This window comes from Oryctolagus cuniculus, chromosome 17 (assembly GCF_964237555.1).
Source record: "Oryctolagus cuniculus chromosome 17, mOryCun1.1, whole genome shotgun sequence".
In the NCBI taxonomy this organism is placed as follows: domain Eukaryota; kingdom Metazoa; phylum Chordata; class Mammalia; order Lagomorpha; family Leporidae; genus Oryctolagus; species Oryctolagus cuniculus.
The window spans coordinates 12,811,708-12,830,785 of NC_091448.1; the positions used below are offsets into that span (position 1 = coordinate 12,811,708).

Consider the following 19,078-nt stretch of genomic DNA (forward strand, 5'->3'; position numbering starts at 1 on the left):
GAAAGAAGTTGAAGCAGAAAGCCCAAGTCACCGCTCATAGGAGTGTAAATCCACAAGCAAAATCAGATAGGAGGTCTAGAATTTCCCTACACTGTAACAATGCAGCTCTTACTTGACTATTCCATTCTTTTTTTTTTTAACAGGCAGAGTGGACAGTGAGAGAGAGAGACAGAGAGAAAGGTCTTCCTTTGCCGTTGGTTCACCCTCCAATGGCCGCTGCGGCCCGCGCACCACACTGATCCGATGGCAGGAGCCAGGTACTTATCCTGGTCTCCCATGGGGTGCAGGGCCCAAGGACTTGGGCCATCCTCCACTGCACTCCCTGGCCACAGCAGAGAGCTGGCCTGGAAGAAGGGCAACCGGGACAGAATCCGGCGCCCCGACCGGGACTAGAACCTGGTATGCCGGCGCCGCAAGGCAGAGGATTAGCCTAGTGAGCTGCAACGCCGGCTGACTATTCCATTCTTAAACGTTGACCTCTGCTGGATATGTTTTTGCCTAAAATTGAGGTAGGCTTTTTTCCTCCCCTCTGCAAAGAAACCTTTTATTTAAGGAATAAAGACTTCATGCATTTCATAAGTACAACTTTAGGTATATAGTGATTCTTCCCACCACACTCGCTCTCATTCACTCTCCTCCTCCTCTCTCTCCCATTCCTAATCCCATTCTCCACTAAGATCCATTTTCAATTAACTTTATACATAGAAGACTAATACTATACTAACTAAAGAGTTTAACAATTTGCACAGAAGGAAAAAAAAACCCTATTCCTCAACAGTTGAGACAAGGGCTGTTCAGTCATTGCATCTTGAAGTTAATTTCACTTCTTTTTTTTTTTTTTTTTAACTTAGTTAACTTTAAAGAAGTGCCCAAGAATGATACATCTTTTACAAGCACTTAGACATAATTTAAGGGCACAGGTCCTGCTTGGGAAGTTAGAGCACAGTGACACTTGCTGATTTAACAATTAACCCTCTTAAATATGATGTCAGTGATCACCCAACGCTTTTGATATGAGCTACCTAGGCTATAGAAGCCTTTTGAATCCACAAACTCTGTCATTTTTTAGATAAGGCCATAAGCAAAGTGGAAATTCTCTCCTCCCTTCAGAGAAAAGTACATCCTTCTTTGATGATCACTTCTTTCCACTGGGGTCTCACCCACCAAGATCTTTCATGTAGAACATTTTTTTGGCCACAGTGTCTTGATTTTCCAGGCCTCAAAAGCTCTTGTGGGCTTTTCAGCCAGACCAGAATGCCTTAAGAGCTGATTCTGAGGTCAGAATGCTATTTAAAGCAATTGTCATTCTATGAGTTGCTATGTGGACTGCTTCCCATGTTGGAGCATTCACTTCTTTCTAATTCTACCTATTGTTATTACCAGACCGTTAATCCTATCCATATGATCACTTTAACACTTAAGATAGTGTTTTTACCACCCAGCTTAAGGGGATTTGGGGCCCCATGGCAAGTTTTCAAACTGTACCATTATAGGTAAGTCCATAAGAATGTATGCAGAGCTATACGGCTTTACAGTTACAAACCTCACACACTTCATAATTACAACTTTAGGAACATGGTGATTCTTCCCACCGTGCCCACCCTCCCACCCATGCTCCCAACCCCTCTTCCTCCTCCCTCTCTTATTCCTACTGAGATCTATTTTCAATTGACTTTATACACATATGTTTATCTCTATGTTAAGTGAAAAGTTCAACAAATAGTATATATATTTAAAAAAAAAATGTTCCTCAACAGTCAAGACAAAGGGCTATTCAAGTCATTTCTTCTCAAAGTGTCAATTTCACTTCTACAGACTGCCTTTTAGGTACTCTATTAGTTATCACAGGTCAGGGAGAACATGGTATTTGTCCCTTTGGAACTGGTTTATTTCATTAAATATGATGTTTTCCACATTGATCTATTTTGTTGTACATGACCAGACTTCATTTTTTTAACTGCTCTGTAGTATTCCATAGTGTATACATCCCATAATTTCTTTATCCAGTCTTCAATTGATGGGCATTTGGGTTAATTCCATGTCTTAGCTATTGTGAAGTAAGCTGCAATAAACATGGAGGTGCAGATAACTCTTTCATATGCTAATTTCATTTCCCTCGGGTAAATTCCCAGGAGTGGGTCATATGGTAGGTCTATATTCAGATTTCTGAGGTATCTCCATACTGTCTTCCATAGAGGTTTTACCAGTTTATATTCCCACCAACTGTGGATTAGGGTACTTTTCCCCCACATCCTTGCCAGCATTTGTTGTTTGCTGATTTCTGTATGAAAGCCATTCTAACTGGGGTGGGGTGAAACCTCATTTTGGTTTTGATTTGCATTTCCCTGACAGCTAGTGATCCTGGGCATTTTTTCATATGTCTCTTGGCCATCTGGATTTCCTCTTCTGAAAAATATCTGTTTAAGTCCCTTGCCCATTTCTTCATTCAGTTGTTTTGTTGTTGTTGAATTTTGTGGTTTTTTTTTTTTAGATTTATTTATTTACTTGAAAGTCAGAGAGGCAGAGAGAGAGAGAGAAGTCTTTTACCTGCTGGTTCACTCCCCAGTTGGCAGATGGCCAGAGCTGTGCCGATCCGAAGCCAGGAGCTTTTTCCAGGTCTCCCATGTGGGCACAGGGGCCCAAGGACTTCAGTTATCTTCTGCTTTCTCAGGCCATGGCAGAGAGCTGGATCAGAAGTGGAGCAGCCGGGACTTGAACTGGTGTCCATATGAGATGCTGGCACTGCAGGTGGCAGCTTTACCTGTCATGCCAATGTGCTGGCCCCTGGTTTCTTGATCTCTTTATCTAACCTGGTTATTAATCTTTCATCAGTTGAATAGTTTGCAAATAACTTCTCCCATTCTGTCGGTTGCCTTTTCACTTTCCTGGGTGTGTCTTTTGCAGTATAGAAGGTTCTCAATTTGGTATAATCCCAATTGTGAATTTTGGCTTTGATTGCTTGTGCTTCTGGGGTTTTTCTAAGAAGTCTTTGCTTATGCCAATTTTCAAAACAAGTTATTCTTGCGATATAGACCATGTCTGTCTGTAGTTAGCAGTGCATTGCTTAGCTTGTAGCATAATGTTTCACAATGCAATTATTGCATGAATGAATCCATCAGTGAATACAGGAACTTGACACTTTTCTCCACAATGGGCATGTAAGGAGTGTTACATGTGACTCTTGCAGGGTGTCCCCAATGCTCTCTAATAATTTGATGGCATCAGGTCGTAGATGTAGGTCTTTAACCCATTTTGAGTGGATTTTTGTGTAAGGTGTGAGGTAAGGGTCTTGCTTCACATTTTTGCATGTGAAATCCAGTTTTCCCAGCACCATTTGTTGAAGAGACTGTCCATGCTCCAGGGATTGCCACCAGAAGACTAGGTATTTGGCTGCACTGAATCTGTCTTTTTGGATAACTGTCACATTAACATGAGAATTGATGAGAATGGTTTTGTAGTAATTATCATGCATTTGCTGTGACCCCAAGATTCTAAGGCATTAATAAACTCTTAAAAAAAAAAAGTAAAAATGCCTGGCTTAGGCGGACAAAGTGGAGAGAGCATGAAACCGCCAGCTCAGGAGAGAAATCCAAGCAGTGATTAACAACGCAGCCTATCCAAGCACTCTCTGGGGTCTGGGATTCTGCCGCAGTCTGTCCTGCCTTTGAGGGGTTTTGGGGAGGATTCAGTGAAAAGGCATCGTCGACTTGCAGAGTGTAGCTGGGAAGGGAGTCCTAAATTCCACCATTCGCACAGTGGCCTTCAGCCACCAGCGTCTGCTTAAACTCAACTACTTAAACTACTACTTAAATTTAGTCAGTTCCTCAGTAGACGTCGCCTCATTTCAAGGGCCTGACGGCCACAAGCAGCTAAGGGCACTGTGTTTGGACAGTGCGGGTAGAAAGCATGTCCATCATTGCAGAAGGCTCTGTTAGTGCCAAGCTGGATCATTAATTTATCTGAAGAACACACTCTTCATCTCTCTCTAAATCACGAGAACATCTCCCATGGTGTTTTATATCACAAGCTACCTTCCTATTGAAATTTCTATTTGTACAGAACATTACCACTTATGGACAGTAATTAGGTTCTTTGTGATATTACATTGATTTCCCTGTCAAATGCTATGGGCTTGACAAAGAATAATAGAAAACTCGCTATCTAGAAAGAACGTTTGAATTGCACGAATCATAGAGGCAGAAAAAGATCTCAGCCTGATTTAGCCTCTTCCCAGTAGACTCTCATAAATGAGAGAGGTGCACAGGGTCTGAAATGCAAATTCATCAGAAGCACAGTGACAGTGGACTCCCTCTCTACTCCCAGTGGTGGGGAACTTGAGAACGCTTGACTTGCATCCCTTGATGTCATTCTATTCCCCTCTAGTGGAATTAAAAGGGATTTGTCTTCCTGAGCTCTGGCTAGGACATATGCGCCACAGGAGGCATGGAAATCTAGAAATAGTAAGATGGAAGACGATGTTATCATTTATTTCCACATCATGATGCATTTTTATATTTTGTCCTTTCTCCTGTTCTCAGGGGAAGGTAGTCTGCTACCCTGTGTCCATTTGGGTTATTTGCAGGGGTTGGGGGAAATAGGCACATAGCACATATATCATTCTGTATCCTGATACCAGAATGAACATAACATGTAGTAAGAGCTGGGAACATTAATTGAGTCAAAGACGTGGGGTTAGGGCGTGATTTTTACAACTTCCTAGCCCGCAGATCCTGATGAAATCTTATTTTCCTAAGCTTCAGGTTCTTCATATTTAACCTGGAATCTGTCCTTTGGCTCTCCGTGGCCAGATCACAACAGAAGAGAAAGGAGTGCCAGCCCTCAGACTCTGGGCTGACTAGGTCTCATTTCCCCTCCACCTTGCTGGCAGCATCCTATGAGGAAGATGGACTAAACATAGAACTGTGTTTCCAAGCCCACTGCCTGCAGGGAGAGCACTGGGAGGCAGGACTGCCTTTCACTCAGTCCCACACACCCAGCAGCTACCATTTCATGTTCATTTCCTTGTTTTCTTTTAAAGGTTGATTTTTTTTTCTGAGGCTAAACAAGTTAACAGGGAGAGAGATGATCTTCTAATACTACCAGGGACAGAATTTATGGGTCTTCCGGTTAAAGGAGCGTTATCACCAGAGGTAAAGGGACAAATGCAGCTAAGTGCCACCTCCTCCCCTCTTCTGCATTCCTGTGCCTCCCCCTGCAGAGGGGGAAAGTCAGCCCTGAAGAGTACACATCTGTCCCCACAAACAGCACTGAATCTCTGCCTCTGTTTCAGTACAACTGTCTGCTGCAAGTTAGAAATATCAGTGTCGGGCTGGCGTTGTGGTGTAGTGGGTTAAGCCACTGCGTGCAGTGCCGGCATCCCATATGGGCACCCATTCGTGTCCTGGCTGCCCCATTTCCAACCCAGCTCCCTGCCCTGTGCCTGGGAAAGCAGTGGAGAATGGCCCAAGTGCTTGGGCCCCTGTACCCATGTGGGAGACCTAGAAGAAGCTCCTGGCTTCTGGCTTTGGCCTAGTTCAGCCCCAGTCATTATGGCTATTTGGGGAGTGAACCAGTGGATGGAAGACCTCTCTCTCTGTCTCTCTCCCTCTCTGTAACTCTACCTTTCAAATAAATAAATCTTTAAAAAAAAAAAAAAGGATTCTCAGTGTCTCTTTAGTGTTTTTTGTTGTTGTTGTTGTTGTTTAAGTTTCTAAAACAACAAAATGGGGGAGGGGGGGAGTAGACATTTGGTGCAGTGGTTAAGACACTGCTTGGAACGCACGTCATATTGCAGTGCCTGGGTTCAGTCCCGGCTCTGCTCCTGATTCCAGCTTCCTGCTAATGTGCACCCCAGGAGGCAGCGGGTGAGGGCTCAAGTACCTGGACTGAAGCACTTGAGGGAGACCTGATTGAGTTATGGGCCCCTAGATTCAGCCTGGCTCTACCCCTGTGTTTGCAGGCTCGGGAGAGGGGTGGGGGTTGAGAGGTGGTGAATCAGCAGATGGTAGATCTCTCCCCACCCCCTTCCTTCCCTCCCTCCCTCCCCTTCAAATAAAAATAGATAAATAAAAGGAATCGGAAAAATTAAATCTCAAGTGTAGGTAGTAGCTCTCTGCCACCCTAAAAGCAAACTTCAAGTCTGTGAGAGCTGAACAAGCAGCAGCAGTGACTTAAGATGCAGGACTGGAGGCCTGTGCTGCCCTGGGGGCCATTTCAACAAGTCCTATTTTTGTCATTATTCTTTAGGGTGAGTTCTGGGAGGCACTGCTTTTAGGATGCATTTAAAGTCACAGTTGGAGCAAAGCCCATTAGTGTTGCCTCCTATTGTTTAAAAAGGGGGGAGGGAGGGAGGAGGAAGGACGACATCAGTGGGATGCTTGGGCATGCGCTACAGCCGCTTGCACACAGCAGCCAGATTCAGGGATGCCTGGACAACAACGGGGAGGGAAGATGCAGAAGGGGCCATGCTAAAGGACCACACGGCCGTCCCGAGTGAAGCCCAGGGTAGGAGCATCCTTGCCCAGGTCACGTCTGTAAACGCTAATCCAGAAACGTCTAGCAGGCTGGAGATGCCGTCAGCCCTTGGTGTCCGTGGCTTCCGCATCTGCAGGGTCAGCCAACTGTGGACCATATACTCTGTAGTTAGGCCCATGACGGTTGCATCTGTACTGAACATGTCGACTTGTTTTCTTGTCCTTAGTGCCTAAACAATGAAGTATAACAGCTGCTTACGTAGCGTGTACGTTGTGTTAGGTATAATGAGTAATCAAGAGATAATTTAGATAAGTAGGATGTGTGTAGGTCCTATGCCAGTGCCTGCCCTTTTCCCCAAGGGCCTTGAGTGTCTGCAGACTTTAGCGCCCGTGGGGGTCCCAGAACCAATCTCCTGTGGATACTCAAGATGACTGTACGTGGGATTTCTTTTTAATTTATAAGATGTTCTGCTGCGTTATGGCTGGAGACTAGACATCCTTAACTAACGGCTGGAGATTCATTATCTCAAGAAGATGATTGAAGCTTCGGTGCTCAAGTCCCGGTTTCAGACAGGGAATGAAAGGGCATCAGAAAAACAGAAGAGACTCCTGGGGGAGGGAGGAGCCTGCTGCACGCGGAGAGATGAAAAGCACCAGCCATCAATCTGAGGAGGCTTTGAACCATCCTCGAGCAGATGGGGGAAGCCTAACTCATGGATGGATGCCCAAACCTAGCATCCAGCCAGAAAAGCCAAGAGTTGCCACTTTGTAGCTAAGATAGAAAACGGTTGCTTTCAAGCTTTTCCGGAAGGCTCCGCCGTGCACCAACACAAGCAGAGCGGCTGGACCTACAGCAGACCCCGCAGAGCGGACGGAGAGCTGTTCAGTCTGAGGTTGTGTGCTCACCTCTTTGGCCCAAGATTTCCACTTCTGGCTTTCATCGTAAGGACCGGATAAGACACCCGGACAGCGTGTGCTCCGTGCCCATGGCAGTGCTGCTGTAGTGGGGGAACCACGAAAACACCCCTGCTGGGAAGTGAGGACTGGTCTCCTCAGTGCTGGGCGTCCATCCCACACACCCACCCGACGGCGTGTCAGAGTAAGGTGTGCTCCGCTTTGTACTGATGACGGGGAACGATGCTTCCGGTGGACAGTGCTGGAGACCAGACTCCCTCTCCTCTCCCCCTCGCCTTCTTATCTTTTTTTTTTTTTTTTTTTGACAGAGTTAGACAGTGAGAGAGAGAGACAGAAAGGTCTGCCTTCCGTTGGTTCACCCCCCAGATGGCTGCTACAGCCAGCGCGCTGCGCCGATCCGAAGCCAGGAGCCAGGTGCTTCCTCCTGGTCTCCCATGCAGGTGCAAGGCCCAAGCACTTGGGCCAACCTCCACTGCACTCCCGGGCCACAGCAGAGAGCTGGACAGGAAGAGGAGCGACTGGGACAGAATCCGGCGCCCTGACCAGGACTAGAACCTGGTGTGCCAGCACCGCAGGCGGAGGATTAGCCTAGTGAGCTGTGGCGCCAGGCTATCCTTCTTATCTTTCTTGAATGAATGGTTGGTAGTCCAGGGATCCTCAAAAAATTCTTGGAAAATATATATTATGAAAAAATGCATGGATTTCAATATTTTTTGAACTGAAATACACTTATCTCTTCATTTTTGGATGAACTTGTTGACGTATTCTTGTCTGTGTTTCTTAACTATTTAAGTTTGTTACAGTGAATATGATTCTGCCTGTATGAGTAAACAATTGAAAATTAATAACAAATGACTAGAGTCATTAATATTTTATCATAAGCTGCACTTAAAAAAAAGTAAGGCTTTAACCAAGAGGATCATTGCACATCAGGAAGTAAATTTCTACAGTTGCTGCTTGGGAAGTATCTGCTGGGAGGGGTGAGCAGTCTGCTTAAAGATCAGGGGAACCCGGGGCCGGCACCGCGGCACAGTGGGCGAGGCCGCACCTGCAGTGCCGGCACCCCATATTGGAGCCCAATTCGAAGTTCGGCTGTCCTGCCTCCAATCCAGTTCCCTGCTGATGTGCCTGAGAAAGCAGTGGAAGATGGACAGTGCTTGCGATCCTGCCTCCCATGTGGAAGACGTCAGTGGAGTTCCAGGCTCCTGGCTTCAGCCTGGCCTAGCCCTGGCTATTGCAGATATTTGGGGAGTGAACCAGTGGATGGAAGGAAGATCTCTCAGTTTCTCTGTCACTCTGTCCTTCAAATAAGAAAAAAAAAATCTTAAAAAAATCAGAGGTGCCTCAAGTCAGGATCCTGTCCATATGGACTCTGCAGTCAAGAAAAAGACCAGGCCACGGCTGCTGCCTCTGTGTGTTTAATCAGATGAGCAAACACCAGCTGCTGGGAATCTTCCGGTGTTACAGTGATGCCTAAAAACCAGCCTTCTTGCAAATGATGTTATGCTTTTTCAAGTCCGTGGCAAAAACAAGTACAAAATCTCAGGCCTGCTTCTGGCTACAACCAAACATGAGGCTTTGAAATGTGCCCCACACCATCCAGAATGGCAGAGAGGGCGCCTCACACACTGACCCAGTTCTGTCTTCACTAAGTAAGGCAGTGGGATCTTGGAGGCTCTTAAATAACCGTGTTTCCATTGATGTCTGATTGGTTCTCAGGTGTGAACTTGGCCGTGAATTTCTGTAGGAGGCATGTCACTTTGTACAGGACGGGCAGAGGTTCACATAGTTAAGATGGTTCTTGTATTCCTATTTTATTTTCCTTTCAAGTGATGGCTTTGGAGCTACCCAAAGCTGTAATTAGCATAAAACTTCCTATCATAGAGAACAGTTTGGGAGACGGGTTTCTTGGTGATCATGACGGTGAATGTGAACATTTCATAGAACACACACGATGGGTACATGTAAAACCTGGTGAGATCTCCTGGGGTCAGGTCATAGCACATAGACGTCTGATGAGCGGGGTTTCAATCATGGCTGTGGTTATGTAAGCGGAAACATATACCTGGGAACTCTCTTCACTGTTTCTACAACTTGTGAGTCTAAAACATTTCAAAATAAAAAAAAAAATGTTTTAAACTGTGAAGTTTCCCCAAAAAGATTACCGTCCTTAGGGTTGTAAAGCCAATTAGAATAGAATGGGCAAAAATATATAACAGTCAAAAGAATTTTGTCCTTTAAATGAGTCAGCATGACAATGGGAGAAAGAAAAATAATGATTTATCCTTGAAACAAAACCTCCCCTGAACTCCTAAGAGTGTTGTGCAGATAAAGGAATACCTGTGGAGGTTTGCACCATCGCCTCCCTCCCTGTGTTTGCTCACCTCGACAGGGACCATAGCCCCATGCATTGCTGTGTGACTGAACCCCTCGCCCAGGGTCAGGTTTGGCCCCCTTACATGAGCCTTAGCAGACTTGAGCAGACTTAGGGTTGTTCGTTTCCACCTCGTGCTTTTCGTTACCCCTGCCTTCAGCATGGAGGGTCCCCCGTGATAGTTGTCCTCTCACGGCTCAGTCTGTGGTGAGCTGCTGCTGTGGCCCCTGACTTGCGACGTGCGTGGTGGTGAGTCAATATTACTGCTTTCCTGCCAAGCTATTATAGCACCTGAAGGGCAGACCGCTTTATTTGATGTCAGCTGCAAAGCATTTTCTGTTGAAAATGAACCTACGAGCTTTGAAAGTTTGAAGTCCGAACCCCATCTGTTCTTTACCAAATAAATAAAGCTGGCAGTGGACACCCAGCTTCCTAAGTGTCTTTGTGGATGATGGCTGCTTCTTCCTGGGGAGGACAGTGCTCTTGGCCTTGTGGACTTCTGGTTTGGCCGCGTGTCTTACTTAGGCCAGTGAAATGGGGTTGGCATCATGGTGCCATTTCTGAGTAGGAGATATAAGAACCTTTGAGTACTCCCACTGTTTCTCTCTTCCTTCTGCCGTGAGACTGGGCATATCTCAGATATGGGTTGCTCCATCAGCTAAGAGGTCCCAAAGTGAACAGTGAGAAATAAATGTTTGCTGTGTTAAGCCACTGCAAGTTAGGCGTGATTTCTGAACACAGCATAACCTAATCTCTCCCAAGTGAATAGACTTGAGCCACACCTGAGATCCAAACCACCAGGCACACAGTAGAAACACCATAAATAGTTGTTGAGGCAAAATGAAGACATTGATAACTAGCTAGGAAATAGCCTTGTTTTCTTTAAACAAATGATGGTTAAACTTTGGGATTTGAATTATTTGTGCATTTCAAACATTTCAGTATCAGAATTCCATAATAAACCATCAAAGATTTTTGGAATTCAAAAGCTGTAATTGATGGAGCGAAAACTTGATCTATAGCAATGTCTTGAGATGATGACAACATGAATGTATTTCAAAATAGGAAAATATCGGTCATAATAGAGCTTTTAATTAAGATTTAAGACGTATCGACGGCTGCTCATTCCAGAGCTCTTCCTGGCAACCTCATGGAAACACTTCTCAGTGGATGGCTGGAGAAGCTGCAGACAAAACCGTTTGTCCTCAGAGGATGCTGTTGTGCCTGGCCCCTCCCCTGTGCATCCTCCCCTAATGGCATCTCATGAAGCTGCTTAAATAGATCCAGATGGATTCAGCTGGGCCGTGTGCTAATTTAGATTATGTAGATAATGCAGGAACTCATTTATTAGCTGAAATCTTTTCAGATAATATTGAAAGCTTCCTTTCACTTCCATCTCTGAACCTGGCCTGTCCCCAGCTTCCCCAGAGGCATTCTACATGCACATCTATCTAGAGAAAAACTATTATTGTTCTGTGTGTGAGGTTATTTTTGTTTCTGTTTTTTAACATAAATGTCATTGTGTTTTATGTTCACTCTGTGACTTGCTCTTTTCACTAGACAGTACATCTTGGAGATCTGTCCATGTTATCAGAAGGAGATCTAGCTCATTTGATTTAATTTCTACATGGTATTCCAGGGTAGAAATATATCACAGTTCATTTAGCCATTGCCTCCCTGGTGGAGACTGACTGAGCATGTTTTCTTGAAGAGTTTGTTCTGCATTTAATAGCTCTTGCATCTTGCATAGCAGAGCAAAGGATTCCTAAGAATCTTTCCACTAGCAAAGTCTGGGTTGACCCGTTAGCTCACCTGTAAAAATTCCCAATGTAGATCAGAATCAGTACTTAATTAGTCTCACCAAAAATGGAAGTTCTTTTGACTTCGTTCAGACAGGCAGCCTTCAACAAGACCAGTGTGGTCAAAGGCAAAGAGTAACCCAAACCCCAGTAGAGAGCCAGCCGGCTGTGGTGCCCTGCTCAGGACATAACATTACAATGTGCTCATTACAGTGACACTAAGGCACAAAAAAAACCCAGACTGCATGGTCTGGTTTTGGTAACATTCTCACAGTAACAAAAAAATTTTTTAAAAAAAATCTTAAAGTAGGAAGTTTTTATGTCATAAAGTTGAAAAAAACTACTTGCAAAGATTTGTAAGATCCCAGGACTGGTAGCAGCTTCGCCTCCCTGGGACAGTGTTCTTGTGTTGCTTGTGTGGCCAGGTGTGGGTGAGTGACATTTAGACCCACGCTGGGCTCCCGCGTGGATTCACGAGAGCTCATCTGGTGGTGGAAGCCAGTGTTTTCCTCGTTATTTAGAGGGAGCAGGCTGAAGCAGCCACCCTGCTCTGAGCGCTGCAGGAAGTCACACCCTAGAGCCTTTTCCGGAAGCCCTTCAAGCCTGCGCCCCAGCCCTCGGGAGAAATGTCCTGGTCCTCTGAGAGGAAGCTTCGGGTTGTCCTGGAGGCACTCAAGCTCAAGTGGAAAACTCAAGCCGGGGTGACCTACGGCCGAAGCCCTGCTGTCCGTCGTCTTACTCATCAAATCTAAAGGGCACGTGGAGCGACATCTGCTTGCGCACATGCAGCCTGGTCCGCCGCCTCCTTGGTCACCTGCACCCCTGGGGTGCGGGGAGCATTGCCCCCCCCCACCCGGAGACCTCACCCCGCACACGGCCAGATTCAGTTCATCCTTGAAGACCACAACTCCCAGCGTGGTCACAGCCCAGGTGGTGACAGCCGGTGCAGCAAGGAGGCATCTGGGAAACCCAGAGCCCAGGCGGCATCCAAATTCTGGGGCAGCGTGGATCTGTGGGTTTATTTTCAACAAACTGCAAAGTGATGGCGGCAGCAATGATGCTGCTGATGAAGAAGGACTCTGAGAGTCTTGGTAGGAATGTTGCGGGATGGTCTAAGGATCTAAGCTGCTGTCCAAGGAAATAAGCTGGCTGGCAGATGCTCTCAACAGGACTTGAATTTTTCACTGGTTGGTTTATTTTTTGCATCCTGAGTGATCTGGATTTAGATTTGTGGATGAGACCTCAGTGGTGTCTGTGGGAAGTGGTTTGCTCAGAATTTGTTTGCCCCCACCCCAACCACAGAGGTGGCAGAAGTACACCTGCTAAGTATTTCCTTCCCTTAGTATACGATGTCAGGCTGTGACAAGTGAGCAGGCTTCCTATTCTACTTAATGAGAGACTCCCCTTGCCCAGAGAACCAGACAGACAGGCCTGTATGCATTCCAGTAAAAAGGGATTCGCTGCTGCCTTGGTAGTCCGCAGAGTCGGCTTATGCCAGCTATCTCTTTGTGACATTAAGTGCAGCCAGATTGGCTGTAACTTACACAAGGGTCTTTAAACACATTTTGCAAAAGACATGTTTTGAAAAAAAACCATGCATGGGCTTTGAAAAAAAATTTTTGCACCAAAATAAATTTGTTTTTAATTCAGTTTTTCTACAAACTTGCGGACGTGCTCTTGTGTAAGAAGAAACATTACCTAGAACCCTAGGACTGTCCTCTCACCTGCCACAGCCACTTTATGCGAAGATGCCACCTGCTGCCACAGCTGAGGGGACAGTGACAAAGGCTCCTTGGTGCCGGCGGTGTAAGGGCGCTTTATTAATGATTCAGAAGTCTGCTTCATCACTCAGTGAAGGGCCGCTGTGGCTGAGCCACGATTTCACAGGACAAGGCTGATGTCTGCATGCAGGTGGCTTTGCTGCCCCACGGGGACCTACGATGTCTCTTTCCCCTTTAGGCTTTGGTGTCCAGGAAGCTCAGGGATAAAGTTCATAATCACTCTTAGTTCTCAGACAAGAGAAACTGGGGTGCCGCCTGGGGCAACCACCCCAGAGAAGGACTGAATGCCAGGGTTTGGAGATGTGTGATAGAGTTCCAAGACTCCTCAGAACCTGAGGACAAGTGAGACTGGGACACCTGATAAGGACATCAGCTTCTCCATGCCGCAGCTTCCCTTCCCACCTGTGAGCCCCACAGGAGTCATTGTTTGCCCAATTCACTTGGCAACCATAAGGAAGCCTACTTGGGGCCAGTGGGGGACAGCTGACGCTTTGGGGTTCCGTTGTTTGCTTTGTCTCTCCATCCATGTTCCAAGCACCCTCTGGAAGTCCCGAAGCCTACACACTCTTTGTATTTTAATTGTACTGGTTATTGGGGTAGAGTGTGACACTTCAGTACATAAAGGCAATGTGTAATGGTCAGTTAACACACAATAACCGTACAGAGTTCTGGGGTAGGGTGTGATATTTCTTTTTTTTTTTTTTAAGATTTATTTTATTTATTTGAAAGATTCAAGAGGTTCATTCTCCAAATTGCTGCAATGGTCAAGGCTGGGCCAGACTGAAGCCAAGAACTTCTTCTGGGTCTCCCACGTGGGTGCAGAGGCCCAAGCTCTTGGGCCATCTTCCGCTGCTTTCCTGAAAGGTCCCAAATGGGAGACCCAGAAGAAGCTCCCAGTTCCTGTCTTCAGGTTGGCCCAGCCCTGGCCGTCACAGCCATTTGGGGAGTGGACCAGTGGATGGAGCTCGCTCGCTCGCTCTCTCCCTCTCTGTAACTCTGCCTTTCAAATAAATAACAAATAAATCTTTAAAAGCAAAAAGAAGAAACATTCAGATTTGACTTTTCAGATAATGCTTTAGATGCATCCTCCCACGATCCCTTAATGAGAGAACCAACAGGTTATATGTTTAATGCACAAGTAGCAGATGTCACTGTAGTGCTGTTGCACTTGAGTTAGTAGTACTTAGCCAGCCGATGTTCCCTCCTCGGTCAAAAGTAGATTTAATTCATAAGCTGTACAATGAAAATACTTGCCTTGGAATTATGCACATAAAACCCGGTGAAACCTTAAAGCCTGCCATTTAGCTGATGGCGTGGTAGCGGCGTCTGTGTCCTGGTTCTGTTCACGTCGTGTGGTTATGTAAGATGTTCTCGCTGGGGAAAGCTGGATGAAGAGCGCACGGGAACAGTCTGTACTATTTTTGCAAGTTCTTGTGAGTCTTAAATGATTTCAAAATAAAAACTTTTTTTTTAATCAAGATGGCACAGAAGAGACCATGTAGTCCAGTTGTCTCCAACTTGAATTTGGCAGTGACTTCTCTCCTTTGCCTTCTCCCATCTCCATCCTTAGCAGCCCTGGGCACCTCCTGATACCCATAGGGCCCCATGAAATACCATTTTAAAGAATGGCGATTTCACCCAACACCTTTAGGGGCCAAGAGGAAGAAATCAGGTCCCAGAAGAAGTGAAAAGCACTGCTGGTTAGTAGCTGTTGGTAGAAACACAAAGAGCCTGGGGAGATCTTTATTTAGTACAAGCTTTCTCTGCACATCCTCCTGAGTCACAGCCAGTTAGCTCTCGCTGTGGTACCTTTACCTTCCAAGGGTGTATAATAATAATCTCGTGTGTCCGTCCAGTGATATCCACGTGGCCAAACCTTTCTCATAGTTCCCCGAGGTTGAACTTCACCCTTCGCCCGTGACATGGGCAGACTGCTATTACTTCTGCTTTATAAATTAGTGACTGACTTTTCAAGATCGCAGAGTCTGTGTCAGGTCGCCAGAATCCTGGCAAATACTCTTTGAATGGGAGACTCTGGTTCCAAGACGTTCTTGGTTATCATAAAGCACGTATCTGCACATTTGACAACCATCAAGCAGGTGCTGCTGTTACTATTTTTGCTGAGGTCATTTACTGTGCTGGCAGGATCCTTGGCCACACCTGTAATTTGGGAACCTGGAAGGACTCCAAGACTTGGTGCTTACACAGGAAGTGGAAGCCATTGTTTCCTCTCTTCCCACCCCTCCAGATGGCTGGGGCCTGATGACACCCTGTGAGTGCTGGATGAGGGAGACCTGGAGTTCCTGCAAAGTGGAGCGAGTTGCCTGTGTGCCATGTCACCAGAGATCCACGTGACAGTCCAGGACAGCCGCCCTGCTGTTGCCTGGCGTGCAAGACTCCAGAGGGCTCTCTGTCAGCTGCCATTCTTGATTTATTCAGTGCCAGCAGCTGATGTCTCGTTTCTGCAGGGAAAAACTGGTCTACTTCTTTCCCCCGGCGTCGTCTTTGCCCTCCAAGATGTAGGATGCAACCTTTGCTGTCAGCTTGGGTACTTCGGATTAGTGCTGACACCAGCCTGTTCCCTCGACTTGCTGCCTCCCGTCCCGGGGGCCTGGATAAGTCTGTGGGCTGGCGTTGGTGGTGGAAGTCCACGGCCCTACCTCCAACACAGTCACAGCTACCACTTGCTAGGAGAAGGAATCTTTTGAGGATGTTGATTTTTCACACCCAAGAGAAACACATGGAAGGTGAACTGGTGACCTGTCCCAAGAACACCGTTAATCATCTACGTGTGTGTTTGCTTGGCACCTGTTAGGCACTGACGACTGTGGAACGGCCTGCTAAAGCAGAGGTGCCATCTCTGCTGTGCCTGCCATCAGCGTCACCTGCAGGGCCTGTTAAAACTTGGACGGTGAAGCCCTGTCCCCAGTGTTTGATTCAGCTGGGCTGGGGAGGGTCACACAGTTTGCATTTCTGACAGATTCCAGGTGATGTGACGCTTCGTAGGGACCCGTTGGTAAACCACTGTCCTAACACGGGGGCTGGCAGGCCTTTCCTAGACAGGCGGAGGGCACCGCTGCAGGCTTCTGGCTCACATGGGCTCTGACACAACCGCTCAGCTCTGCCCCGTCGCCAGAGAAATATGTAAATAAATGAGCATGGCTATGTTCCAATAAAAGTTTATTTATAAAAACAGGTGGCAGATTTGTTGCCAAAAAAAATACATTGCAGATATAAAAATTAAAAGATCTTAAGAGCCAGATCCTCATCCTGAGAAGATCTCTGGAAGCCCTGAGATAGAAATCAGAAGTCGGCCACGTCTCAGCCCTGGCTTCCAAATACCACGTGTCTTTTGCCATTGGTTCACCCTCCAATGGCTGCCGCGGCTGGTGCACTGCGGCCGGCACACCCCACGTGTCTTTTGGGAAAGTCAATAACATCCTGTAAAATGAGGGTAATAATTATACAACCAACAACACAGGGAGAATGCTTATTTTTATCAGTGCTGGGAAGTGCAGAGGCGCTTTTTATCAGTAGGCAGAGGCACTTCCCTGCTCCGTCTTCTTGGTGCTGTCCAAGCACCCTTCTGGGCATTTGTGAAGATTGACGCGTTTTGTCCCCATGACAACCACAGGATATAGGTGCTATTAATTCCCGGCTTACAGATGAGGCAGAAAGGATAAATGATGTGCCTTTGTCCAAGGCCATGCTTCTGTAGAGTAGAAGAGCTCGAGTCGGAACCCAGGCAGTGACCCCAGAGTCTAAGCTTGTGGACCACCGTGATATGCTATACGGAGTTTGTACTTCCCTGTCTATAATTCATCCGTGAATCACACAACTGCACTTTACCTACCAGGAAGAACAAAGCCACAGAAACGCGCGTCCGGTTACCCTTTGGGTCCTTTGTGTGGTGTGCTAGGGAAAGCGGTGGCGTTGCGGCAGGGCTGCCGGAGGGAATTGCAGCGCCTTTCCGAGACCCGTCTGCCTGTGCCAGCTAACGCTCCCGGGAATAGCACAGGCCCAGGACAAGGTCCCTGCCGGTTTGAGAGTACGTCTGCTCTCACAGCGCATTGTAAATCTTTGGAAACTTTGCACAGGAGCTCTCTTGAAGGCTCAGATCCGGGGAAACTCGGAGCTGCCTCACAGACAGGCCCTGATTGTGTGTCCTGGGGGACAGAGATGCTGCCTTGTTTCAAACACTGGCTGTGGGCATGCATTTGGTGCAACAGTTACGATTCTGCTTGGGACTCACATTCTGTCAGAGTGCCTGGGTTTGAATCCCAGCTCACTTCTGACTCCAGCTTCCTGCTACTGCACACCCTGGGAGGCGGCAGGTGAGGGCTCAAGGATTTGGGTCCCTGCCACCACCTAGGAGATCCAGACTGAGTTCAGGGTTCCTGGCTTTGGTGCAGCCCAACCCTGGCTGTTGCAGGCATTTGGGGAATGAACCAGCCATGGGAGATTGTGCTCTGTCTTTGTCTCTCTGCCTTTCAAATAAGATGAAAATAAATAATGAATTAAAACAGCAACAACAAAGCCCCCAAGGGCTTTGAAGACAATAGGTCCAGAGGTCATAGCATTGGTGGAAGTCTGGCGTGTGCCAGTCACATGCCAGAGAAGAAAAATGGGTATTTATCATGTAAAAATCTGGTGTAGCAGCAACAGTGTCACCATCCCATGACCCTGCAGAATGGTGCATGGTCTGGTGTTATAGAGCCTTGGCGGGGGATGGGGTACAGTGACTTTATCCAAAAACATGTCCCTTCCAGGCCTGGAGTGAGCACTGTGCTTTCTCTCCTCCCAGGACCCCAGGAGCAAGCACAAGTTTAAAATCCACACCTACGGGAGCCCCACCTTCTGCGATCACTGTGGGTCACTGCTGTACGGACTCATCCACCAGGGGATGAAATGTGACAGTAAGTTTTCTTCTCTGGCAGATGGCAAGGATCGCCGAGCACGGAAGGCCCGGTCCCATCCTCAGCACCAGCTCATCCACAGAGGGAATTTAGCTCCCATGCGTGCCAGCCGGGGAAAGAGTGTAGAATCACCCGGCTGTCCAAGTTCTAGCTGGTTACATGACGTAATTGCCCAATTAAGAGCAAAAGGCAGAGGTACTTGATTTATAAATGAGGTTGGTGGGTGCTGTCACGTTTTGCTTTCAGTGGTAGAAACCATCCGTCATCCTAAAATGCAGGTTAGTCAGAGCCTGGAGAAGGCTCCCCACCTCCAGACCCCGCATTTGGTTGAACTTCCACATAAGCTGAGCAGCCACGGTCATTATCCTCCCATGTCTCTAATTAGTGGGTGGACGGTGGAAAAATCCAGGAGGCGCGCCTTAAAACTGAAACCAAAATGAACATAAAAGCCAGGCTCACATCTTAAGTTCGCTCACCCTGCACAGTGTAGACAGATCAGATTTACCTCCGTCTGGTTCAAGGAGAAGTCGCCCACGACCCCTGTCAAGGACTTCAGCCTATGTCCTTTCTCCTTTTCCGTTGTCCTCTGTGTATTAACACCAGGAGGGAAGAAAAGCAAGCGTGGAAACTCTTTGCTTCGAGAATTCTTAAATTATGGGATTCCCCAGACTCTTTGATTAAATATAAAAACTTGGGCTTTTAGGACATGAGAAGGTAATTACCAAGCTCACATTTCTAATACGCGTAAAAGTTTGGTGGAAATCACAGCGTGTTGCCATTCACTCCTGACTGCCACAGGGGCCGAGAGCCTTCCTTTGTT

The 19,078-nt window shown here is 46.9% G+C and overlaps 1 protein-coding gene across 3 annotated transcripts in view; it reads left to right on the forward strand.

Moving 5' to 3' along the window:
- PRKCA (protein kinase C alpha) overlaps positions 1-19,078 on the forward strand; it is a 427,154-nt gene that overhangs the window by 289,456 nt on the left and 118,620 nt on the right. For 2 of the 3 annotated variants that reach the window (XM_051824401.2, NM_001101724.1), the window contains 1 exon segment: positions 18,147-18,258. The exons of the other annotated variant lie outside the window; for it this stretch is intronic. In XM_051824401.2, the coding sequence (XP_051680361.1) occupies positions 18,147-18,258 (112 nt within the window). 3 annotated transcript variants of the gene reach the window in all.